General features: G+C 35.3%; 1 protein-coding gene across 1 annotated transcript; it reads left to right on the top strand.

The window, feature by feature from the left end:
- Window positions 1-8,477: 8,477 nt before the first annotated feature.
- LOC150095095 (transmembrane protein 223) lies at window positions 8,478-21,600 on the top strand. Its single transcript, XM_090411365.1, has 2 exons — window positions 8,478-9,291; window positions 21,121-21,600. The coding sequence occupies exons 1-2, from the start codon at window positions 8,769-8,771 to the stop codon at window positions 21,414-21,416; spliced, it is 819 nt and encodes a 272-aa protein (XP_090267491.1). The 5' UTR covers window positions 8,478-8,768; the 3' UTR covers window positions 21,417-21,600.
- The last annotated feature ends 6,247 nt before the right edge of the window (window positions 21,601-27,847 follow it).

The raw sequence follows: 27,847 nt of genomic DNA on the forward strand, positions 1-27,847 counted from the left end.
GACTAAACTATTTTCCAACCCGATGGAAACAAGCAGATATAATCCTCGTTCATAAGCCAGAAAAAGCGCCTCAGTTACCACAAAGTTACAGACCCATCAGTCTCCTTTCATACTTGGGAAATATTGCATAAAAATCATCCTCAATTGACTTCCTTCAAGTTGTGGTGAACAACAACAACAACACAATACCGAGAGAACAGTTTGGGTTTCGAAGCGGGCACAGTACTATACAACATGTTCACAGACTGGTTGAAGTTATCACTACTGGATTCAATTGGCGACAACATACAGGAGCTGTTTTTCTGGATGTAGCAAAAGCCTTTGATAAGGTTTGGCACAAAGGCCTCATCTATAAATTATTTATGGCCAAAGTTCTGCTCTACCATATCAAACTTATCGACTCCTTTCTAAAAGACCGGAAATTTCAGATCAAGTTGAGAGGACTCAAATCCTCTTTGTAAAGAATCACTGCAGGTGTTCCCTCAAGGCTCATTGCTCTCTCCACTGCTTTTTAACATCTTCGTTGCTGACGCCCCTAACACGACATCAACCACCACAGCTTGCTATGCGGATGACATGGCAATTTTGAGTAGGTCTCTCAGGCCGAACTTAGCTACACAGCGCACTACGGAGAAGTGAAACTTTTCAACACAACTATTCCATGGAAATCCAGCACCAAATACTTAGGTATTCAACTGGACAACCGCCTCACCTTTAACTCTCACATAGACTATGCCTGCAGCAAGGCAAACTCCGCAATTATGGAACTTTACTCTCTTCTCAACCGAAGAAGCCGAATCAGCACCGAAAACAAATTAAGGATTTACAAAACCATCATTAGACCCACATTAAATTAAGGATCACCGGTTTGGGGTTTACACCTCTCCTGGCAACATCAAAAAGCTACAGGTCATCCAGAACAAATGTCTCCGTATGATATTCAATGCTTCGTGGTTTGTCAGTAATGCTCTCCTCCGCCGATATGCTGATATTCCTGATATTCACATGCTTCTCCGCGATACTGCCACTACATATTTCACCAAAGCAGCTAGTCATCCCAATCAATTCATTCGAGAGTCATCTATGATGAAAACGATAGATGGAAACACAAGCGTCCGAAAGCGGCTCTGCTCATCGGTACAGACGCTCCCACACCGCCCTAAAATGGGTGAGCCAGGTGCTCGATAAATCCTCATTAATTTAACATGTTCATTGCCAATCACGCGATATCGCGCGATGCGAGTTCTCACCAAACGGCCGATCACGCGTTATCGCGTTGACGTCGCTAACTAAATAAAAAAATAAAAAAAAATTGGCCACCACACGAAATTCCAATTTTCAGCTTGGCAATGAACGATACGCGTGATGCGAGTTCTCACCAAACGGTCGATCACGCGTTATCGCGTGGACGTCGCTAACTAAATAAAACAAAAAAAAATTGGCCACCACAGGAAATTCCAATTTTCAGCTTGGCAATGAAAGTGTTAAGCCATTTTTCATAGAGATGAAGGGATTATAATCCATGGAATTGAGGTCCATCCAGCCACAAATGTTAAGTGTTAAGTAAATCTGCTCACTTTGTTAAAACAAGTAAAAGTTTTGTAGTGGACGTTGCAGTGCTTTCATTTACTGGTGATTGTGTTAAGTGAAGTGAATATTGTAACATTAAATTAAATATTAACAAAATAAAAAAATTTTTATAGTATTTAAAATGTCAGCAAAGAAGAGAAAGATAGAACAAGAAAATCGGGAGTTTAAAAGTGAATGGACCGAAACCTACGCATTTGTAGCAAATACAGAAGGATTTCCAATGTGTTTAATATGCCATGAAAAGCTTTGAAACAATAAAAAATCAAATATACAAAGACATTTTTTAAATAAACACGATACATTTGACAAAGCATATCCACGGGGAGATGAAAGGAAAAAGGCAGTAGAAGAGCTGCAATGCAAAGTAAACCTAACTAAATGTTCAATTTCCAAATGGATAAAAGCATCAAGAAATACAACTATCTATTGCTAGTTTTGTGGCTGTTCAAGAAGTTGATAAACGAGGAAAACCTTTTACGGACGGCGAATATATGAAAGAATGTTTTATTAAAATGTCCGAATATCTTTTCTGCGATTTTAAAAACAAAGCGGAAATAATTACAAAAATAAATGTCATGTCATTATCTGCTAAGATTATAAGGGACAGAACTATACGAATGGCAGAAGATATAACAAATCAGCAGTTACAGATCTAAATTCAACACCGGGATTCTCCATTTCCTGTGAAGAATCATGTGATGTGGTTGACATTGCACAGATTGTACTTATTTGTAGATACATAAACTCTCAAGGACCTCAGGAAGGATTACTCGATATTCTGCCACTTACAGGACAAACTCGTGGAGAACACATTGAATCTGCTGTTACCACTTGCTTGAAAAGTAAGGGGATTAATATTAACAAAATAATATCTATTGCGACCGATGGGGCGCCGAGCATGAAAGGTACAAAAAAAGGTTTTGTGTCTTTATTTAAAAAACAAATTTTGCATGACGTGTTTTCATTTCACTGCATAATCCATCAAGAGATACTTTGTGCACAAACGTTTCCAAAAGAGATAACAGTAGTGATGGATTTGGTTGTGGAAATTGTTAACAAAATAATGGAGATACCGCTACATCATCGGTTTGTGAACTTCTTAAAGAAATCAATTGAGACTATTCCAATCTTCTTTTGCATAACAAAATAAGATGGCTTTCCAGAGGTGCGGGGTTGATGCGATTTTCTACCTGCCTTGGAGAGGTTAAGTTGTTTCTAAGACAAAAGGACCTTGAATATGCACAGTTAGAAGATATTCACTGGTTACAAAAATTCTACTTTATGGTGGATATCACTTCCCATTTAAACCCACCAAATAATTAACTACAGGGAAAGGGAATTACAGCAGTTTTGCTTTTAGAAGTGATTTAGTTTGGACAACAATATATTTGTTTGCGACAGACTTAGAGAAAGGCACATTATTACATTTTCCTAGGTTAAAGAAATATCAACAAGAACAAGCTGATAATTCCATAAATTTAACATTTTTCAAAGAAATTGTGGTAAATATGCGATCTGAATTTAATGGGAGATTTGATGAGTTTAGAAAGAACATGGCAACTATGTCATTTTTATTGCGACCACTTGAAATTAATCATGCCGAATTAAAATTTTCACCTTTTGCTGGAATTGATGAGGCTGCATTTCAACTTGAGTTAGAAGACCTGAAAACCAAGGATTTGTGGAATTCAAAATTTAGAAATCTTAAAGCTGACCTGGAGGAGTTGGAAAGCCAAAAATCTACCCTTGCAATACAACACAAATGGTTCTTAAATAGATCTTAAAAAGCAAGATCAGATTGCATTTGACACGTGGAATTGTTTACCGGACACTTACATTCAGTTTAAAACATACGCATTTGGACTTCTATCGATTCTATGAATTTTATTAAAAGTAAGTTGAGAAATCAACTAAACAACGTGAGTCTTTCGTCATGTTTGAAAATGAAAATTACGGCGTATTCGCCGCATATTAAGAAACTATCTGAAGAAGTTTAACAGCAAAAGTCGCACTAAGATATTTTAAATTAAAAATATTAAAGAAATAGGTATGTTATTAGATTTCATACATATGCTTTTGTAAGGAGAAGGAAATCTTTGTTTTATTATTTAATATTTTAAAATATCATATAATTTTATGTGACATATTACCCCTGTGTTTTACAAGTATGATAACGTGTTACTGTAAAAAAAAAAAAAAAAACGTGCGGCTCCCTAATTTTTTTTTAAACAGATATAATTTTAAAAATGGCTCTTCACTCCAAAAAGGTTGCCTACCCTTGGTCTAGTCTATCACCGGAGTGAGAATATTTCTGTGTCTATGTAAAAATAACTATGAGATTTGAAATTAATGCAGAGGTACTTAGAATATTGCAGAATTGAAATGCTAATACCAAGCAGGGATATCAGCTCGGGTATTATGGAATGTGCAAATGAATTGTCAATGGCTGTAAGTTAAGTCTGAGCTATGGTAAGGTCCCTTGGAATTGAAGGAAGTAAAATAGTTCATTTGCATAAAGGAAGCCGTAAGACCTCGATAGAAAATAACAGACCAATCACCATCTCCGGAGTGATGGTAAAACTATTGGTTGGTTAAAAACAGAATCCAGGAAAGAGTAGATAAGAATATGATCCTCTATGGGAACAACATGTTTTTTTTTTTAAAGATCGGCTTTGTCTCAGGAAGTTATTAACTTTTAATAATAGAGTGACAGTTCAGTTGGACAAGGGGAATCGCTACAAACTGTGCATCATCAGAAAAACATCTAAATATCTCCATTCAAACCATTTCGTATATCATTTATATAAATTAAATAGCAGTGGTGTAAGCATACAGGCTTACAACACACCTAAGGCTTTGGCATGATACCCCCATGGAATACTGTTACTCAAATTAGAACAAATGTGGATGGTTATTAACTGGTGATGTGTATACGTTGACTAGTTAAGAGATATCAAAACGTAGTGGAGGAGCAGAGTCCAGGATGAAGCAGGCGACCAACGGTGTGCTTAGACCACTGCTGTTTAATTTACATAAATGATATAGGAAATGGCTTGAAGGTAGATACTCAGTTGTTTTCTGATGAGGCACAGTTGGGTAGCTTAATAATTAATCAAGCTGATGTAGAGAGGTTGCAGGATGATTTAAATTAGCTGGCAGTATGGGCGAAATATAATGGATCTCAGTTCAATGTGGAAGAGTGTTCAGTTATTAAAAGATTACAAGCTGTGAACTAGATTGATGGAACTGTACTCCAGGATATTGATGCGACTAGGGACTTTTTTGGTGTTGGTGGAGAGAGAGTTGATGGTTATAGGGTATATTGCTAAGGTGCACAAGATAGATCATAGGACTACTTGGTTATTGAAGAACACACTATCATGTACAGATAAAAAATTTATCAGCTAACGCCTTTTTATTCCCTATCGGAAGTAGGCGAGGGTTTTAGCCCTATGTAACTTTTGGAGACTGAGTGGGCAGTTCAATCTACTGGTACCCAATCAGAGATAGCTAGCCCAAGGCTATCGCTAATTAAGCAGCACGCAGTGAAGTGAATGGCTCAACAAGTGCCACCATCTCGTGGTCAGTAACTCTAACAATATATTTAATGTCTGAAATAGTGTAGGGTCTACAGTCGATTTTCTTGAGTTTACGGGACGAAAAACCCGAGTTTCCAGGAGAAAAAATCCACTTGCCCGTGCAGAGATCGACTAACTCGGGAACTGGTCAAAGAAAGGCTTAGAAAAGTTCCTCTAGTAGGCGACTAGACTTGAACTTAAGTCTACTTCGGGCAGCCTACACAGAGGATGTGAGGGTCACTTTCACTGAGCTATCTAAGCTTTGGAGACTGAATGGGCAGTTCAATCTCCACTGGTAGCCAATCTCAGATAGCTCACCCAAGGTTCTCACTAATTTAAACAGCCTGCAGAGACAGCTCAACAAGTGCTACTATCTCGTGGTCCCTAACGCAATATTCTTATGGTCTGAAATATTATTATTATCTGAGACCTCCAGGAATCAAGGACTTATCGAGGAAGGCCTACACCATTATTATTATTAAAAATCAGCTATCGCCTTTTATTCCTTTATAGACAGTAGGCGAAGCCGTTTTCACGCTATCTAAGTTTTGGAGACTGAGTGGGCAGTTCAATCTCCACTGGTAGCCAAGCCATTACCCATACCAGCTGTCCTACCTATCCTTAAACTCATTCTTACTAGATGCAGTCACTACATTTAAAAGGAAACTGTTCCACTGACTTACTCTTCTGTGAGAAAAAACCTGGCTCTTACACCTTTCTAGACCACGAACTTAATTTTCATGGAAGACAAGCCTCCATGGTTTCTACCCACCTTCCTTATAATTAAAAGTTTCATTAGATGTCCTATAAGATCCATTCAGAAGTTTACAGACCTCTATCATATCACCCGTTTTTCCACTCTTAACCAGAGTCTGTAATCCACCTACTCACAATCTGTTCTCATAATCTAAATCACATAGTCCCGATATATTTGTAACTCTTCTTTGTATGCTTTCCAGAGCTTTTTTCTCCCCCTTGGAACCTAGGAGACTAAATTTGCGCACAACAGTCTCCAGGTGCGATCTTATCAAGGCCTTATAAAGGGGAAAAATGACTTCCTTATCCTTATATGTCAGGGTTCGTTCACTTCAACATCGCAATTATCCTCTGAGTTGTATTCGCAATTTTTGCTATGTGACCCTTGAACTTCAAATTCCTATCCACCATTACGCCAAGATCCCTGCTTCACAAGTTTCATGTGGCATAACCCTGCTAATACAATATGCTACTGGAAATCTCAAGCCAAAGTACATAACTGGAGTCTGAGTGAAAAGGTCAGTCTCCACCAATAGGCAATCAGAAATAGCTGTTCCAAGACTGTCACTAATTATATACGGCGCCTGGTGAAGAGCGACGTCTGACAAGTGCTGCCGTTTTGTGGTCCGTAATTCTAACTATATTTTGATTGTCTGAAATATCTTAGGTTCTACATTCGATTTTCTTGAGTTCAAGGAATGAAAATCTCGCGTCTGCTGAAGAAAAACATCCTTGCCGAAGATGGACTAAGTCGGGAAAGAACCGGTCAAAAAAAAAAAAAGGCTTAGAAAAACTTCCTCTAGTCGGTTAGTCTAGCACCTTGGAAGGAATTGAAAACTCTTAGAAGTTGAAAGAATGCTATAAAAGGATATGGAGATTCAAACTGAAGATCCAGTTTTCCTAGTTGTTCGGAGTAATTAGTTTGAAAGATGGTTAAATGCTACTGGTAGTGACAGAATGGTGGTAGAAATATTCAATGAAATGCAATCAAGAGTACATTTCGTTACTTGAAGCAGAAAAGAGCCAAACAAACAAACAAACAAACAAACAAAACCCTGATATATTAATAGACAACTGGAATAAATGGTATGTGACCAAAATGTTCGGGCCTGGAGTTATATTCCCTTTACTGCATAATTCAGAGGCCATTATCAGAAGCTTGAATTCCAGAAATAGGTAATCGAATAAACAAAGCTAGTGTGGTGGAGTGTCCAGTGAATAAATCTGTATGCAATGAAGTAGAAATTAGTGAAAATACTAAGCTAGTGGTATAGAAGACAGTATTCAAACAAATTTTAAATTATGGATCTAAGATCTGGAGACTACTGATATCTCTGAACAATCCGGGAAGTTAACTGATGGCATCTGGCAGAATAATCCTAACTTGGCATTGTTACGATTCGAGAATGTCTGTAGAGCTAATCTTAGGTGGTATGGTCACTTAAACAAAATGGGAGAGCATATGTTAGCAAAGCCTACCAACACAGCAGGGAAAAGGACCACCATCCAGGAAAAATACCAGGACGACTCCCAAGAAGTTGACTGAAGCGGTTAGACATGCCTTAGAAGATGGAAATATTAAATCTGACAACATTGGCAAACTAGCAGACAACGTTTGGAGGAGTTTTGAATTTGATGATGTTATATTTTGATAGCGGATTTTCAGGAGATGTGTACTTTTCTTTTCTATATTAGATTCATTATAAACATTATTTCCTGGTAACTGGTTCTCTTTACTAAAGAATATTAGCTTCTTTATTTTCTAAATTGGAAAATGCAGTCTTAGTTGGTAACTGAAAGACTGAAGTATATAATTTTCAGGATGCATTTATAGAAATAAATGCATCCTTTAACGCCCTTTAATCCAAAAGGAAGCAGACGTTGCTCCATTAGCCCTAACTAACTTTTTGAAGCTTGTTTGGGAATTGGTCTCCATCCTTCAGCCAACACTGATAGTGAGTTCAAATAATCAATTATTATTATTATTAAGGTGACACTTCTATGGATACCAACTGCTCAACTTGGGACTCATCAATTATGGCAGGCATTCCGTTTCGTAGTTCTAAATCCTAACTGGTATACTTAATGTTATTTTTACATGGTGCATCCAAGGAATCCACGACTCACTGCGGGAGGGCATCACTATTCTAACCCACCCACCACCCACTAATGAATCCTCAATCTACTGACACGGCTGATCCGCCTGCATGCGGATGAAATCCTTTCGGTTCCTAGAGGAAATACTCTGCAAACTTCGTATGAGATGTGCTAACTAACCCTAAATTGAAGAAGTTCATATGAAAACTTATCTTGTCATAGCGCGAAGCGAACTCCTGTCTTTTCTAATTTCCTAATAGTTTTTTTTAATAGAAAGGCTCAACCAGTCCTTCCAATTGTGCTAAGGGGCCCTTAATATATTGCTAAAATCGTGAATGCTATATATATATATATATATATTTAAAATGCATGGTTAAAAACCCGCAGTTTTTTTTCGGCGCGGTGGAGGGGGGATAGAAAATGAATGCCCGCACCTAAGATGGATTAACTCGGGAACCGGCTGAAGAAAAACGTAGATAAAGTTCTTCTAGTGGGTGACTATAACTAAACTCAACTTTCTTGCGGTGATCCAAACACTATTTCTACAGAGCCGGAAGGTATCCTCACAGAATATTTATTCGTCTAAATCCATCGAAGATAGCTGGCAGCACAATTGTTCATCATTGTTGCAGTGCATGTTTGTTGGCGACTTAGTGTGATAATCTAAAATCTTTATATACATATATTATTAGCAAAGGAGTATGTTTAATGACAGTGTTCATTTTTGTGTTTTTAAGTTAACTTATAATGCTCTCTGTTAAGATGTATTTAAGTAAAGTTCGGAGTACAAATTTATCAAAGCTCATTTTTAAATCTATACGGTCATATCGAAATTTCTTCACTGGCTCATCTTTCACATATTCATCGAACTGTAGAAGTTATTCTTTAAACCAAAATATGTACGCTGTAATATCTAATAAGTTATACTATAAAAAGCATACGGTGATGGCATCAAATATTTTTGCATACGTGATTCACCCGTACCGAACTTTACCAGATAACTTACCATTTGAAGAATATGAGAACGTTCCAAAAGACACGAAGCTTTATTCTAACGAGAATCGTGAATTCTTTAAACTGCTAACGGCATTTGGTATTGTACAGTTGCTGTTTTGGTTATACCTTGCCCGTTTTTCCTATACCACCTTGCGGGATGTGGATCCAGGCGAACCGACTAATGAACATGGGGATCTTAAGCCCTTTTGGAGGAGAATCAATCTCGGAGAAAATAAATATCGTTACGGAATTAGTACCCTGTGTCTGAGTATGGGTGAGTATTCACAATACAAGTAGCATTTGAATGAAGATTTCAGCAATCATAGACTTTATACAGCATTGTCTTTGTATTTTGGAAATAATTTTGAGATGTCATAAGTATGATTTGTAATTGCCTAATTTCGTATTTCCATTTTAGAAGATTAATAGATCCGTATGTCATAACTTGATCTATAAATGGATCTATTAATCAGCAATGACATATGGATCAGAGAAATGATCAATAACCAAACAAATACTGGCAAGGAAAAGAAGAAAACCGATTGCAGAATGGAGAGAGCCATGCTAAACATCAAATTGCAAGACAAAATAAGGAATAAAGATATAAGAAACACAAAAACGTATATGAAAAACATTAGATGGACAAAGACAATCACCCAGTGGCATTAATGTAGAGGAAGATGAATGTCCCTGGCCTACCAGAGAGAAGATGGTTTGAGAATCTTGGCATCAGGATGCCATCAACAGAGAAAGATGTACACAAATGGAGGAAGCCTATAATCAAAAATGGTTATAAAAAGGGCTTAGAAGAAGATGATTAATAGATATTATTAATCATGTTATACCTCCATGGAGCCTCAGGACTTCATGATGCATGGGATAAGTGGTGCATCCAGAGGGGGGGAAGGGACCCTGGCCCTCCCCCAAAGAAAAAGGGAAAAAACACTAGAAAATTTTCCAAAAAGCTTTTCCTAATTAATAAAATTCATTTTTTTTATTTATGTTGTGTCATGTCTTCTATTTCTATACTACTTATGAATTAGTGATCATTGCAAATGCTCAGTCATAGGTTGTATGTGATGCGTAGTGTGTATTTTCAAATCGTCTACTCAACTCGAAGGCCCCCCCAAGATTAAACCCTAAGTGCGCTACTGCATGGGATGTTACTATACAGTACAATACATTACACACAATCCACTGTCTGCACTTCAGTTTACTACACACATACACATGCTGTTGTACAGTTTGTCTGTTAATTACATGTGTTTGCTGGCTGTTGTTCCTGTTTTGTAGGAGGAAAAAATCCTGCTAGCTTTTTATAAGACTGATTTTTCCACATTCATTTAGGATTCTGGCATCATCATGTCCATCTCTCATCTCGCTAAAGAGGTGCTGGAATTTCATTATTTAGTTTTGAATACAGGATTATTTTAACAACAAATATTACTACTTCCCAGTACCATATGCACTCTACCATATTGACATTACTGGGACTAAAAAAAAAAGGAAAAAGAAATGAATTAGAAACCAAATTAGAATTAGAAACTACACTACAATGATATAACAAATATTGGAAGATTTTTGGACAAGAACTTAGCTGATAGATGATTTAAAAAAAAATTTATGTGATTCTCACTTATTCACACACAAAAGATTATACATTTAGTATAATGTATAATCTGTTATACATTAGTATCCTAATTAATAAAATTCATTTTTTTTATTTATGTTGTGTCATGTCTTCTATTTCTATACTACTTATGAATTAGTGATCATTGCAAATGATCACTAATTCATAAGTAGTATAGAAATGATTGGGCTTAAGTGTTAATAATCTGAAGATCCTAAAGATGCACCTCCAGAGATCAACAATGAAAGTCATCAAAAACCTAAAGGCATTCACAAACATTCATGCCTATAGTGAGATTTAACCTACTTTAAAGATGTGCTTGTAAGTGCTAAATCAAAACATTCCTTAAAAGTCAGTTCAATCTCATTATAGGCATGAATGTTTGTGAATGCCTTTAGGTTTTTGATGACTTTCATTGTTGATCTCTGGAGGTGCATCTTTAGGATCTTCAGATTAAAGGGGTGGAATGAAGCATCTGATTTTCAAAACTCCAAAGCTATTAATAATGGTGTTTTTAATTTAGCATATATGCCAGTTATGCCTAGAAAATTAGAATTCTCGAGCTGCTTTTGGTAGATGAGCCACTAATGGGTAGGTGATGTGCAAGGTACAGCTTCTCCCTCTCAAGTCAACCTTGCCTTCTGTGGTGTGGCCTGTTTCCACAAAAGGGGTTCACCTACTGCAACAGGATACCTTCCTAGTTGTAGGAAATGTCAACTAAATCCATTAGGTGGCAGATGACCTGCACCATTTGGCTTATTGGAGACCTGAAGTGGAAAATTCCATGTTTGGGTTCTGGTTTCTTTCCCCTTCTTTCTCCATGCTGTGTGAGTGATAACCTTCAAGGACATGCCAAACATACTTAGAGACTGAAACCTCCTCCATTTCGAGGGTACATAAGTTAAAAATGATGGTGTCACAGGCTAGCCACCAGATCGTACATGGCTCAAACCTATCAGTAAGCTTACTGGACAGCTGGTGCATAATCTCACAGCTATATATTCTGACAGGTTATGTCCAGAGGGAATCTACATAGTGGTATGTGGGAGACTCTATCAAGGCCAATTATGGCATGGAAGCTAGTCACTCTCTAGATGAGTGTCATGTCGAAGAGTCTCTCACTGCATGGAGAGACTCTTGGACATGTCTCTGTCTTTCCATCTAACTTTAAATGAAACAATAATGAAAGTACATTGCATCCTTCGATTGGAAACGGCCTGAGTTCGATTCTCGTCGTGACGAGAGGAATCTTTATATGGACATTATCACTTGAAGGTGAGTTAGCCGATCTCATACGGAAGTAGCAGAGTTTTTTCTTCCCAGAAACTCAGGGTTTTTCATCCCACATACAGACAAATTGGGCTTAAGAACAATTTGTCTGTATGTCGGATAAATTTTTTTGTCTGTAAATTCCTGCAATTTACAGACAAAAAAAAAGTACTAGTGGTGGTGGTGGGCAGTAGATAATAATGGTAGTAGCAGTTCAGTATGGTTGGTAATCGTGATGGAAGCAGAGAGTTGTAGAAGTTGGTGACCTCCCTCATGACACCTATAAGGAGTCATGTAATAATAATAATATCCATGGCATAAACACCAACATAAATGACATTCATCATCACTTAGCCAGCCAGACCAGACCTACTCTCAATCACCACTAATCCTATTCACAAATTTCTGATGATAGTACTCTCCATTTATTCTACTCATTTGACCAACCATGGAGTGCTCAGACATCTTAAGCTTCAAGATTTTCTTTAATTGTGCCTTGATCTCCTTACTATTTTTCAGTGGGTAAGGACAAACTGGTTGTCTTTGATGCCACAAAAATGCAGTCTTCCCTTTACTGTCTTAAAAAGTAATCTCAGCTTATCTATCCTTACTGTCAGCAATGCACCATTCACTAGACAGGATCAGATCTCTCTGCTTGGGCTAACATTAACCTTCAGCATCTCCTGGCATGAACACATCACATCAATAGCTTCCTCAGCATATAAAACCTAGCTATTCTCTTCTGCTCAGCATGTTATTTTAAACCCACCCAGCTACTAATACTATACAAATCCTGAATCCACTCATTCTTAGAATACTGCTCACATGTTTTGGATGGCACATCTAAAGCATCCCTAAAAATTCTTGATGCTGTCCAGAGAGAGTACTTTGCTCAGAGGTTTGGTTTGGTTTATTTAACTTTACAGCCGAAGCAACTCACGGGCTATGAGGCCATTGTATTATGTATGTTAATTGCATGTGTTCTAATGGCCAGTTTGCCTGTTCTAAAGGACGAAAGATCTGAGTTTTCGGGAGAAAAAAATCGTCTACCTCCATATGAGACCAGCTTTATCAGGGGGCTTTTTAAGTGAAAAGCCCTGATAAAGGGGTCTCCGTGTTCTAGACGTTATTTGAACCCAAGTCTTTCCAACCAAAGGGCATCGTCAAAACCAACTGAGCATTGGAGGCTCTTGCACAGAGGTGATTCCTACCTTTACAGACTCACTTCAACCTCTGTCTCACAGATGCAGTGTTTCAGCATTGTGTTCTACAGGTATTTCCATGATCACTGCTCCACTGAACTGGTAGTCGTCAATCCTTCACTTTCTGGACCTGTTAAAACAAGAGCTGCAGCTACTCACCATGCCTTTTCAGTGTAACTGCAAACACACCAAACCTTCTTCTCCTCTTCATTCTATCTACCTCCTGTAATATTCCCAAACAACTACAACCTGCAACTCTTCAAGAAAAATGTCAAATTTCCTTTTTTCTTCCTCCCGAATATTACACTGATGTGCTTATAGGTTCTTCAACCTCTTGTGTATGAGATCAATAAAATAAAATAAAATAAAAAGACTATTGTTTCATAATGTTTTATTATGATTTGTTTCTATGGTATTCCAGGACTTATGAGAAGCCACTCTGCACACACAATTTCACATTACATTAATCTTCGTTGTATGGAGTGGCCACCACTCCATACTGCACTAATATACCTTATTTTTGGATTGAAATGTAGTTTACAAAGAATTGACTACATTTAAATCAAGGATTATAATGATAACTTTTTTTTTTAATGATAAATATTTTTAATATTCATATGAAGGAAGATTTAGAATTGAAATTTCAGTATAATTCAGTCATCTCCCACTCACTTTTTTTAACACTAGTAGGTAATCTACATTAGTCTGGAATAGTTAGAATATTTGATTCATCATTTTGCAGTTTGTCTTAGATTAGTAAATGCAGTTTTTTATTTATTTATTATGGTTTAATTTTTTTATGTGGTTCCCACCCACAAAAGATTATTAGTAAACCTATATTATATTTGTACCATGAGTGGGCTAAGGATTTTTTTTTTTTTAAATTTTTAATTTTTATCGGTTTTATATTTATTTTTGCATAGTCCTGGAATTCTGCTCTAGAGAACAAACATGGAACTTTTTTTAAGCTACTTCAGGTCTCCCATAAGCAGGGCAGTGGTTCACACTGGGCGATGAAATTCATCTCCCACTTAAATATCAATGAGAAATACTTTTTATTTGCTAATAATGATTCTTTATATTCTGATCTTCAGTTTTCAGCTATAAGCAAAGTGAAAGTATGATGGGTTAAGTTAACACTAACCTCACGCAAAATGGTTAATGCAACTTACCCTCTTGCAAGAAACTTAACATTTAAAGAAATGATATGACAGAAATGTTAACAAAGTGCTTTTACCAGATTAATATGGAAAGGAATATTCATAGAGAGAGAACCATAGACTATCCCTGGAAATTTTATGAGAGTCTGGGGAGCAAGAAGCAGATTTTTTGTTGCAAGTGATTGGTAAATGGAATGTATTAGCTGGAAAAGGTTCTGAATATGTAATGATAATAATAATTCATAGTGTTTTTAGTTTAAGCATTAATTTTTGTAATTATTAATACAATTAAGGATTAATGTTAATTAAATTAAGTATTGGCTTCCACCAGAACAGCAGATACAAATAATAGATGAAACTAATATAGGTAATGACAAAATGTGTATATATTTATTTATTTTTAGCAGTCTCTCTCTCTCTCTCTCTTCATCTCTCTATCAGAAGTGAGTGTCCTACTTTTGGAAAGTGTTCTAGGTTGAGAGAACAGTATATGCAAAAATTATTAATAAGATTGGGGGAAGAAATGATATTAAATGTATATTGTAGTTTATATTACTATATATTTTAAAGCTGAAACTTTTCATTTACTAAACAGTGACGAAATGTTAATATGATTCTTATGTTAGAAAAGTAGTGAAAAACTATTAAGTTTTGTCTTTGAGGAATGCATCCTTGATTCTGACTTGGAAAATTCCCAGGAAGAGAAAAAAAAGTTACTGATAGAAGTACTGAAGTATAGAGCATGTTATGAAATAAGAAATGATGGGTGATAAATGATTTATGAGATGTATGTAAAGAAAGTTTTAAAAGAGGATGCCAGATAATGCCCAGTGGTAAGAAGAATCATGTAATGAATAATACAAGTGCTTTATATAAGGTATGTTGTCATAGACAGTTTTCAGGAAGATTATTGACTTTCGTATACACCGTATAAAAAAAAAATTATGGCACCATCTGAGTGAAAATAAATGTTTGATGTATGATGGCTACTTTTCTGTTTCAAAAAAAAAAAAAAAGTTTAATAAATCATTTTATTATAATAATTACATTTGTCCCTTTTCCCAACTCCGCAGAAAAGTATATACACTAAGAAATGTATTCCATGGGAGGGAATGAGGTTAAAGAATGAGCACCTGCATTCATAAATTTCTTTTATGTTTATTTAGTTGTATTCATCTGGGGACAAGGAGGTTCATTAACTGTTTAAAAGGGAACCACATAATTTATACTGAATTTTTGGAGATATTCTTTGTTGATTGCAGCTAAAGCCTTGTAGTTTTAATCAGACAAAATTATGCAAGATCAACAAACAAAATATTTTACTTCCAATATATTTTCAGATATTCTTCTTCTTCACTACTTTCATAGTCATTGTCAGCTAACTTTGCATTATTTTATGATCACTATCCCACAAATAGCTATTCTGTGTGTTTTTTGATGAAAAGCAAGGCTTGTTTGCTGTGCTGCACTTTTGGATGTTTTTTTGCCCATGTGTTTTTAATTCACGTATAAATTTACATAGTTTTCGAGTACTCGATTGGTATAAATTATGCTCCCCTTCCATGCCATCCACTGCATATACTGTTGTTTCAAGGCAGCTCAATATCCAACTGGCAAACTAGGCCAGGTATAAATTAAAGATGCCAGGAAATTACATTCCTCGTTTTTTTTTTTTAAACTTGTATCCCTTATTTAAGTGTAAGCAAATAAAGTTTGCTTATACTTAAAATAAAGCAGTTGATGTGAACTAAGGCAGTTAATTACAACTAAGGCAGTTGATGTAAAGTCATTAGCCTCTATATACAAGTAGCCCAGTCGTGAAGTGACTTCACATACAAACTTTGTTTACATTTGGATAAAGGACGAAACCAAGAATGTAATTTCTTCGCATCATTAATTTATAGTATAACCAAGTAAATAAACCTTTCAACAAATAGGTCAGGTATATAGTGTCTCCAGCTTATGGATGATATGTTCAATTTTTGATGTAGTTTTAGCAGAGCTCCTGAATGATTTTACCACATGTTCACTTTTCTACTACAGCAATGTGTAGGTATGTGAGAGGAAATTGTTATTATTACTGTGCATGAGGAACAAAAAAAGTGAAAATCATGAATAAGCTGTCCATTCAAATTTTTATTTGATTTTGTAAAAAATAATGCCAGGAATATATGGTATCATAGATGTTTCATATATTTGATACTTCATTCACTTGTATCCCTTATGTGCAACTAGATGGATAAATAGTCAGACTGATACTAGAGGAATTGTATATTCATCTAGCATCTAGCATTTGAAATGCACTCAAAAATAAAAAGGGGAGGGAAGAAATAATTTTTCAGGATTCACATATAACTCAAAATCAAATGAACACAAATATACGAGGGGAGGGGCTGAGAAGTTGTGATAACCACCATGAAGCAACTGAGGAAAAACCATGCACATTATTCTACATATTCCACACAAAGTGGTTTACACTCATTACAGCGCTGCTGCATCATTTGCAATCCTCTGAGAAAAAAGTCTCATCAGAAAATATTTTTTGTTCTAGGTGTTTATCAGAACTTCTCAGCTGTCCCTTTTGTAAAAGCTTGAATCTAACTCTCCATTGGTCCTAGATATGGATCCCCTCCCCTTTTCAAATTAATGAACTAGCTTCTGAAAAAAAAAAAGATGATCTGAATAACAGGTTTTTGATGCTAAAATACCCATTTCAAAAACATCATGAGCAAAATGCTGGTTCCCAAAGGTTGGTCGATTGGTAGAGCCTCTGCTACTAATGACGCATGCTAAAAGTTGAGCAAGCTTGAGCGCTGTTAGTAGTTGGAAGGCGACTAATCGTTCAATGCTGTTGGCACACTCTCCCTCGATGAGTCTTTGGACTCCCTGGAGGTGTCAAATAATAATAATAATAATCATCATCAAATTCCTGCCATGTACCTTCAAGGGGTGTACAGGATATGATAGTACTACATGAAAAATTTACATCATTACTAACTTCCTATCTACAATTTTCCTCCAGATCAGTCTGTTGTCAAGACTCCAATATTATCAGATGTTATATTTTTGTCATTTTAAGGCACTTTGTACCGTATCAATCAACCTATATCTTGATCTTCCTCTGGGTCACTTTCCTGCCAACCTGGCAGAGAATGCTTGCTTTGCCAATCTTTTTTCACCCATTCTGTTTAAATGACCATACCACCTGAGATTAGCTTGCTAATGCATTCTTGGATGCTGACAATGTCAAGTTCTTTCCTAATATCCTCGTTTTTAATATGATATTGATGGCATCTGTTCATGCTTCTAATCTTTCTCAGGATTCTCATATCTGTGGTCTCTAGTCTTTGTGGTCAAGTGTTTTACTTCTGTTCCAGCTCTCAGATCCATAAGTTAAAACTGGTTTGAACACTGTCTTGTATACAGCTAATTTAGTGTTCCGACTAATTTCTCTCTTATTCCATATGAATTTATTCAGTTGACTTCCTACTATACCAGCTTTATTGATTCTGTTTTCTATTTCCATATTTAATTTACCATCTTCACTAAAAATAATGCCTAAGTAGGTGAAATGTTTTACTTGTTCCACAGGTTCTGCGTTCACAATGCAGTTGATATTTTCAACAATTCTGCCTATTTTCATTGTTTTTGTCTTTTTATGGCTGTCCATACCTTATCTATTACAACAGTTATTCAATTTAGTCTTGGAATCTTGCAGACTTGTAGCGGATTTATTCAGAAGTTTAACATCATCTGCTTAAAGCAAAGAGCTGACATTAACATATCCAATTTTGATATCATGTTTAATACCACTTTCCTTCATAATGTAATCTATATAGATAATGAATAACAGAGGGGATAATGTACATCCTTATCTCACACCAGATTTAACATTAAACCATCTTCCTGTACTTCCATCAATTCTAACTGCTGACTTGCAACTCAAATAAAAACTAAATATTGCTTGATATAATGCCCCATTGACACCATATAACTGTAGCTTATTGAATAGCTTCTCTCTTTGCATCTTATCATATGCCTTTTCCAGATCTACAAAACTCAGATAGAGATCTTTGTTATATTCCCATGATTTCTCCACTATTTGTCATAAAGTGAAGATATTTGGCCTGAATCCAGCTTGTTCTTCACCAAGCTTTTCTTTTACAATTCTTCTCAACCATTTTTCTCAAGTATACTTGCATATATCTTACCAGGAACACTCAGTAGGGAAATTCCTCTGTAATTCTCACATTCAGTTTTATTTCCCTTTTTTATATATGGGTACTATTAGAGCTCTATTCCAATCATTGGGATTTGTCCCTCTGTACAGGCTTTCTGAACTATGCAGTGCAGCCACTGTAAGACTTTTATACCACCATACTTCAGCATTTCTGGTCGAATATCATCTACTCCTGCTGCCTTTCCACATTTCAAGCCTTTGATGGTTTTTTCTACTTCAAGTGTGGATATGTATTCCTGACTGTATGCCTGTTGAGTGTTTTTTACCACTGTGCTATCACTGCTTGTTTCATTTAGCAATTTCTCGAAGTAATTATTCCATACTTCAAGGATATTGTTTTCCCCCGTTTTCATGTCACCTTTATCATCTCTAACTTCTTTTACACCACTCTTTCCTCCATTTCTAAGCTTCTTGAACCTCCAAAATATTTTGCCACCTTCTTGATATTTATTTTCTATGTTCTTTCCAAAGTCCTCCCGTGACTTTTGTTTAGCTAGTTTTACACAGTGTTTAGCTTTCTTACATTTGTCTCTGTATTCTCTAAGAGCACAAGCTGACTTATGATATGCTTTCTTCTTTTCCTTCACTGCCTCTTTAACTTTCTTTGTCCACCATGGAGTTCTGATTTTTCTATTCTTGCAGACAACCTCACCTCTGGGTGAGGTTGTCTGCAAGAATTGATTCACCCAAGCCTCTCTGGGTGAATCAATCAAGGTTTTCTTCAGGTCTTACCACTGAATCTGTAAAGTTTGGTTCCTGTTCTCAAACTCTTTCATTTTCTTTTCAATAATATTTCTGTATTTTAGTCTACAGTTCACATCAGAGAGCTCCTCAACTTTTATTAGATTTAAAACTTTCTTACATGTTATTCTTTTCAATATGAAATTCAATTTTATCCTACTCAAAACTAAATAGTGATCACTTCCAATTTCAAATCCTCTGTACACTCTGGTATCCTGCACAAGGGAGAAAACATCACTATCAACAATAACATAATCAGCAAGAGTTTTCTTATTTCTTGCCTCTTCTCTCCATGTGAATTTGTGCACATTTTTATGTTGGAACATGGTGTTAGTAATCACGAGTCCATGTTCTGAGCAGAAATCCAACAAATATTTGCCATTATTATTAGCTTTGCTCTTTTCTCCAAATTTTCCCAATATACTTTTGTATGTCTGACAGTCATTTCCTACCGTGCTATTTTGATCCCCAACAAGAACCAACTTTTCCTTTTTCATTGTATCAGATGCTTTCTCTAAATCCTCAAAAAATTCCTCCACTTCTACCTTAGTAGAACCTTCTGTGGGACCATAGGCACAAATAAGTCACCATAGGCACAAATAAATACAAGGCTAATCTTCTTCAATGGCAGGCAGTCTCATTGAGACTGCCTGCCATTGAAGAAGATTAGCCTCGTATTTAGTGTTGAATACAATGGCTACTCCTATTTCTTGATTGTCATTGCCTGAATATAACATTTTGTATTTATTGCTCAGAGAGAGATCTCACCAGTTTTTGTCTTTTTTATTTCAGTCACCCCTATTATGTCAATCTAGTACTTATCTAATTCCTCAGCTTGCTCCATTTCTTTGCCATTCAAGCTTCTTATGTTGATAGTACCGATCTTTAACTCTGGTGATGTTGAGTTTTTTCAGATTTATTCCAGTAGCTGACTTTTCGCTGTTTATCCTGGTTCCCTGGTGAAAACAATGGGGGCCTTGTTTAACCGGGCGATGCCCCAGCCAGCATGAAATTTTGTCATGTTGTACCATCATTTTGTAATTTGGTTGAAGTCAATAAGAATTATAATTTGGTCAACTAAGTTCCAAATTGCCAGTCCATCCTCGTTCGTTCAGTATCCAGGTAGATACCCAACAAGGTACACCAAGAGAAGGTGAGGATTGGACATTAGGTCAGAAGCCCTGGTCGGTTCTCTGCATTCCTTCAATGGCTATGTGGAGGTCTCCTCTCAGTTATACAGCTTTGACCCTTAAGCACCCCGTCAAATAATAATAATAATTAACAATTTTTCAACATTTTTATTAAAATTTAGTATGCTCTGTTATTGAAACTTTAATTTCATATTAAAAATGCTGGTTTACCTTTTTTCTTGGCAAAAGATCAATTTTTATTCTTCCAAATTTTTTTTTTTTTTTTTTTTGTAATGGAAAATGCATTAATAGGATAAAGGAACTCTGTTTGTTTGGACAAAATACTTGAATTGGTACCAGGAGCAAAGAAAAGTATAAAAATTAAAATTCAAAATAAACAATATATGATATATTACCTTCAGTACACACACTAAAGTATCCTGGAAAAAAAAAAAAAAGGTGAACCATAAGTCAGAGCTTGCCTTATATTTAGCGTACATTGTAAGAAAGCAAAACATTACTAAAATATGAGAGATCAATGGATGGATGCTTTTAAAATAGCAGAACCATTTGAGGTTCTGCTATTTTTATGTTATCATTTTTCATTTCACATTTGTTAATTTTTGGAAGAGTTTTAGTAATGAAATCGTTTATAATTTATTAAATAAATTTAATCAATGTATAAACAATCCTAATATAACAGAGATAACTATTTTTTTTCTCTTTTTTAGGGTATGTTGTAGCCTTGGCTGCCTTTTTCTATCCATTACGTTCAGTACGTTCACTAATTCTTCACAAAGGAGGCAAACTAGTCAGTGTAGAGACTTATGCACCATTCCACAAAAGCCGCACGTTGAAAGTGCCTCTAAATTACATAAGCTGTCAACACTTCCGGGAAAGTAACTCATCACAGATTTCCTTGAAAATCAAAGGCAAATGGTTGTTTTTTCTAATAGACAAAAAAGGCACATTTTTGCAGCCAAAAATATTTGATTATACTGTGGGTATACAAAGAAATCTGAAGTAATCAAAATGTGAACTTTTTGGTTACGCAAGTACCTACAACAGAATATTTTGATTGTTTTTTTAAAGAGAATGGACAGAGAGTTCTTGGTGAATTCTTTGTAGACAAGACTGAATGAATTTCAACTTTCTATGTTTGTAGTAAGAATATTTTTTTTCCTTAAAAAAATGCAGTCATTATTTATTGATGTGTGTGTAATATTTTCCTTTCAATAGTAGAAAAATGGTTACATAAGTTATTAACAACAGTAGTACACTAATTACATTTATGAAATACCAGACTGCGTGAATTTGAATAATTATGATTCTACATTAGTAGTTAAAGTGGAATGGAGTTCTTTCAATTTTCTTAAGAGGATCCAGTAAATTTAACTGTTTATATCTAACCTCATTTGAAAATGTTTTGAAATTGGAATGCATGAGTTGGCATACTAATAATTAAGACTGAGAATACATGTAAAAAAAATATTATTAATATGTGACGCCTCCAGGGAGTCCAAAGACTCATTGAGAAAAGTGTGCCAACAGCATCGAACGATTGTCCCCTTCCAACTACTAACCGTGCTCAAACTTCCTTCACTTTTTGTGAGCCATTAGTAGCAGAGGCTCTACCAAACGTCCAACCTTTGCTGGCAAATATTGATATTAATTGTAAACTTGTCAGTACAGACATGAAACAGCAAATTATACAAATAACAGAAACATTCTAGATACACCATGGTAGTTGTGTTAAGGTAACAAAAACAGTTGACATTTTCCTAACTAAAAATGTGCATGTGTATCTCGGGGTAATATATTCAGGGTGTGCTAGGTATTCTGTGCACACCCACAGAATAGAAACATCACCGATATTATATTTTTGCATTTATTACTGTTAGAGATTCCCCTAATTGTTTCCTGGCTTTTTTAACTAACTAAAAATGTGTGTATCTGAGGGGGCAAATATTCAGAGTGTGCTAGGTATTCTGTGCACACTCACAGAACAGCAACATCACCAATATTATATTTTTGCATTTATTCCTGTTAAAGATTCTCTTAATTATTTCCTGGCTTCGTGTGATTCCTAAAATTAAACACAATATACTAATCATCAGTACCATCAACAGGGTGTGGCATAGAGGCAGCCTGCCTCACGGTGCAGCTTAATAAGGGCGCTTGTTCAGCCATATTGCGGTAGGTGCCGTTGCTACAATAACAATTCATCTTGTCATAGCAAGCGTGGAAAGAAGTTTTTCCAAGCTTAAACTGATTAAAAATTATTTACGAACAGCAATGACCCAAGAAAGATTGCTTGGTCTGGCAACTATATCGATAGAGGCAGACACAGCTTATAATTTAAATTTAGAAGAGCTTATAAACATTGTTATTGTGCGATATCCCCGTAGAGCAAACATTTAATTAATATTATTATGTAATTGTTTTGCATTAATGTTTCTCCTATAATAAAAACAAAATAGCAATTGGAGATTTTCTTATATTTTTGTCTTATAATCCATTAGGGGCGATATTTAATTGTTTGCCTCAGGGTGTGATCTAATCTGGCAATGGCCCTGCTAATTATTCATGAAGAGGACACTTTTTGACACATAAACATTTCATCACATTTGCATTAATAGCCTGGGTGTAATCACAAATATGAACACATCTGAGTCCTTTCAACAAATGTAGATGGTGCAGTGGGTCAAATTCTTAGCATTCCAGTGGTTTTAAACCATTTTAAACCATGCTGAAGTCAAGGCATGGTGTGTACTGAGACAATAGCACCCAGAAAACAGTGTCTGTGATTGATTATTGTGTGAACCAATCCAACTGAACATTGTAATTTGACGAGTTGTTGTTTTTTGTTTTCTGAGTTTCATCTGTTTTGCATGCATGAAGTGTGAACTGACATGTTAAGGACACCAATATAGACAAGAAATTTTCTATAAATAATTTATAACTTTTTTGCCCATATTTATAATGGAAACAGTCCATATGTTGATGCTTATATTCTGGGAGGACATCATGTTGGAGGTTTAATGGAATATTTACAGCCCTAGGAAAGGCTTAAAAACTGATTTTAATGCTTCCAATATTTCATCTCAGTCACTGAGACATCTTCAGGAATTACAAATAACTCTTGTAACACACACTCAAATACAACACAATACTAAGTGAAATATGTGGGTGACTAAACTTTTATCTAGGTGGTGCGCCCTCTATGGGCGTTTGTAGGTGACCTGGGATGTAAAGTGGGACCTCTGATAATGTTTTTCCCAAATTTTGGGAAGTTTTACGCAACCATATTTATTTAAAGCTGGGTAATTTCTGAGTGCTGCTGCACTCAGAAATTACCCAACCTAAAATAGTCTTAAAATAGTCTTTCTTTTTTGAATTTACTATATTGGAGCTTGGTGGTTTTTCTCCAGGAGATCCTATGGGTTGTATGCAAAACATGGTCTGCAAGGCCTGATTGATCATAGTCCTGATCTATCTGTCCAAAGTAAGCTGGCTTGCAGGAACTATATATATATTCCAGCTGAGAGAGGAGGGAGCTGATCTTTGGTAGAACATTAAGGATAACATTAGCAGTTTACTGTGGGGCTTAAAAGCTGTGTAGAGGTTGTACTTTTTTTTAAGGACCTGGCTATTTTTTTCTGATTGCCATGGATGTAAGGAATGGTGATGGCATTTCTGAAATCCTTCTAAAGAGATGGCCAGGGAATGGAGGAGGAACTGATTATTTTTTTAATTCTGTAATCATTGGAAAGGAAGGTGTTGTGTATGTGGTTGAAAGGGAGGTTCCACTGGAACAAAGATTGTGGGCTCTGTTGGTCAGAGTTTTAATAATGCCATATTGTTGAGAGGAATAGTGGTGGGAGAGTTTGTGAATGTATCTGCCCGTGAGAGTGGGTTTTCTATATACGGAGCATGGGCGTCCGCAGAAAATTTTGCAGGGGGTGGGGACAAAGCTTGGAGACAAATAATTACATCAATAAATTAAAAAAAATTTTTTTTTTTCACAAGTAGATTTATAGAATACAGTATTGCATCAATACAAAAATACATACATAATGTATATAAATTTACAATATAAAGGAAACAAGAATTAATATATATATATATATTGATTGATAGATAATAATTTCAATAAACACGTATCATATAAGAATTGAATTCTCTGTCTATGGCTTGCAAACCCATTGATGTCAAGACGTCTCAAGGTGCTGAAACTTCTTTTAATGGTACAGGTTGTAACAGGTAATGTCATACTAGTAGTTATTGCTGAATTAATAGAAGGAAAATAGTCACAATGTTCCAAAACTTCTGGTAAAATTTGTGGGATATCAGTCGAAGGAAAATTTGTCCATTTTTCATACCATGTTGTTGCCTCTATTTCTAAATATTGTAAATTGTATTTTTTTTGCTTACTCTTTTGACGTTGTTTTGGAACTTTATTTTATCTATTTTTAGAATATTCTTGGGATAAAACTGAAATACTGAAAATGCTATTTCATTATCCGAAGAAAATCTTGATTTTAAGGATGAAATTAAAGAATCTAAGTATGGGATAAACATTGATTGCTGACAAAAGTCTTCAGGTATGATTCCAGTATAACTGCATCTATATTTCTGTATGGAACATCGTCTAGGTATTTCTATTTTTATTGTTAATTTTTCAGCCATATCTAGTGAAAGTTTATAAAACTCTTCAAATTTTTCTCTATGAAATGCAAATATTTCAAGTAAGTCCTCAGTATGTTTTGAGCTGCTAGTAAATCTACATCAATGGCTTGTACTGTTTGGGTTATTGGTTTGAGAATAGCAGAATATTTTGATATTATATTTAAACAAATAATAAACATTGAAGTACTCAGGGCCGCATTTATACTTTTGGAGGCCCTAGCCGCAACATCAGTATGAGGCCTCAAAAGAACAAGTCTATTTCAGTTAATCAATTTCATACCCATTTTTATTTTTAGTTTATTGAAAATAAAAGTCGACATTTCCATAATAACTAATTTTAATTTCAATAAAATAAAAATAATACAACCTGGTATACATATACAGGTATCCCTTGATTAACGCGATTAATTAATCCCCCGATGTTACCGCACGGTGTATATCAAAATCACGTTAATCAAATATAATAATCAATGGTAAAAATTGGAATTCGTCCATGATCGATTACAGTATTAGTAATTCATTTTATATGGTACTCTTTTAGGAAAGATAAAATAATGAATGCAAAATGAATGTTTAAGAAATGCTTGTACCAACATCAGTTACAGCAATTTGTATCAAAAAAAATAGTTATCAAGAGTCGTTTGAACAGTTTTAATTTTTTTTTTCTTATCAGCATAAATTCTATGATGATAAGCAAAATGACTCTCTAGACCTTGGCAAACGAGCATTCTTCGATTAACATCTGGATCCATATCCATTACTTATTGCTTAAGCGATTCTAAACTGCAAAATATTCCATGCAATTTTCGATTGTTATCTCCTTTGGAACCTCATCTTTACATTCCATTTGTTGGTTGTTTTCATATGTGCATTGTTGTTCAATTTCAAGTAATTGTCACTGAAATCTTTTGAATTTGAATCCAATAATTCTTTAACATCTTCTGCATCAACATATTAAAACAAGGTCTTCGCCAATTGCAACGATTTCCTCAACCACATTGTTCATAGGATTTTGAAAACCACCTTAAGTCATTAGCGCACTCATTCTGGCAAAAGATTTTCCGAACAGCTTTCATGCAGCTAGAAGACAATTGCTCCCACGAATCATGAATGTTTTCAATTGCGTGTTTAATATTAAACTTTTTACAAACTTCTTGCAGCCTAATTGCATTTTCTCCAATTGTTGTTTCTACTGCCTTTGAGAATGTCTTTTAAAATAGGCTTTAAAAGTTGCAATGACACCCATGCGCATGGTTTGTGGCAATGATGTCGTATTTGATGGAATTTTGGTAAATTTAAAGGTGCGTTAATCAAAACTCTTGACGCGTATATCAAGGGATTACGGCGCGTTAAGCAAGGGATACCTGTATTTGCATTTTTAAAAAAAAGTAAAAATAAATCAGTACATTTTTTTAAAAAAACCAGCTAACGCCTTTTTATTCCCATATAGGGAGTAGGCGAGGCCGTTTAGCCCTATCTAACTTTTGCAGATTGAGTGGGCAGTTCAATCTCCACTGGCAGCCAATCAGAGATAGCTGTCCCAAGGCTATCACTAATTAAGCAGCACGCAGTGAAGAGAGACTGCTCAACAACTGCCACCATCTCGTTGTCCATAACCCTAACACAATATATTTAATGTCTGAAATAATGTTCTACGGTCGATTTTCTTGAGTTTCCGAGAGAAAAACTCGCTTGCCTGTGCCAGAGATCAACTAACTTGGGAACCGGTTGAAAAAAGGCTTAGAAAAATTTCCTCTAGTCGACGACTAGATTTGAAACAAAGTCTTCCTTTGTGCAGTCAAGCGCCGTGGTGTGCCAACGCTACAGTACAAATTGAAATCCTAAAAAAAATAACTAAAAGTTTTTTTTTTCTGGCTTTGGTTTTAGCAAATATATCTAAAATGTCATCCTAATTAATTGAGTCCATTACATCTGATTCAATGCATAATAAAGACAGGTCACTTGTTTTATTTTGGCATAAGCTGCTTCTTAAATAATTTTTTATTTGTTTCAACCTGAAAATGAGTGTTCAGCATTTTCATTTGAAATAGGCATCATCAAAAATATTTTTAAAATTGTTTCTGCATTTGGAAGAGATCTTAACCCATCGTTTATAAATTTGTACATATTTTTAATTGAAGAATTTTCTTTCTTTATTATTAAAAAGTGATTAACTTCATCAATAAATTTTGCTGAGTCAGTATTAGTCACTCAGAAAATTAAAAATAACGGGAGTAATTAACTCTATATTTAAACCAAACCTAGTTCAAAAACAAACCAGGCTAAAAGTATACAATACATTAGCCCTACCGGTCTTAATGTATGGAAGCGAAATCTGGACAATAAAACAAAAAGACAAACAAAGATTAACAACAGCAGAAATGAAGTTTATGAGAAAAACTGCAAAGTATACCCTATTTGATCCTAAAAGAAACGAAGATATTATGAAAGAATTAAACCAAGAACCAGTAATTGAAAAAATTAAAAAATATAAACATAAATGGATGGAACACATTCAAAGAATGAAAACAGAAAGATTACCAAAACAAGCCTTAAAGTACAAGCCATTAGGGAAAAAGAAAACCAGGAGTCCTCTTAAACGATTCAATGATGACTTCTAAGGCCGGAACAGGCCATACTAGGCCTAAATCCTTGATACGTATGATGATGATGATGATGAGTATCAGTCACATAAGTTTGTAAAAGTAAGTTAATACTAGTCTTGTATTTGTCTTGAGCTATACCTTTCTTCAAAAAAAAAATTTCAAA

This window comes from Typopeltis vanoorti, chromosome 21, assembly GCF_054136105.1.
Source record: "Typopeltis vanoorti isolate ZY-2024b chromosome 21, IOZ_Tvanoo_1.0, whole genome shotgun sequence".
NCBI lineage: Eukaryota > Metazoa > Arthropoda > Arachnida > Uropygi > Thelyphonidae > Typopeltis > Typopeltis vanoorti.

Excerpts from the sequence above, each read along its gene's own strand:
- LOC150095095 (XM_090411365.1), top strand. The coding sequence starts at position 8,769 with ATGCTCTCTGTTAAGATGTATTTAAGTAAAGTTCGGAGTACAAATTTA. Across the intron at positions 9,292-21,120 it reads TACCCTGTGTCTGAGTATGG|GGTATGTTGTAGCCTTGGCT; the intron begins GTGAGTATTCAC and ends TCTCTTTTTTAG.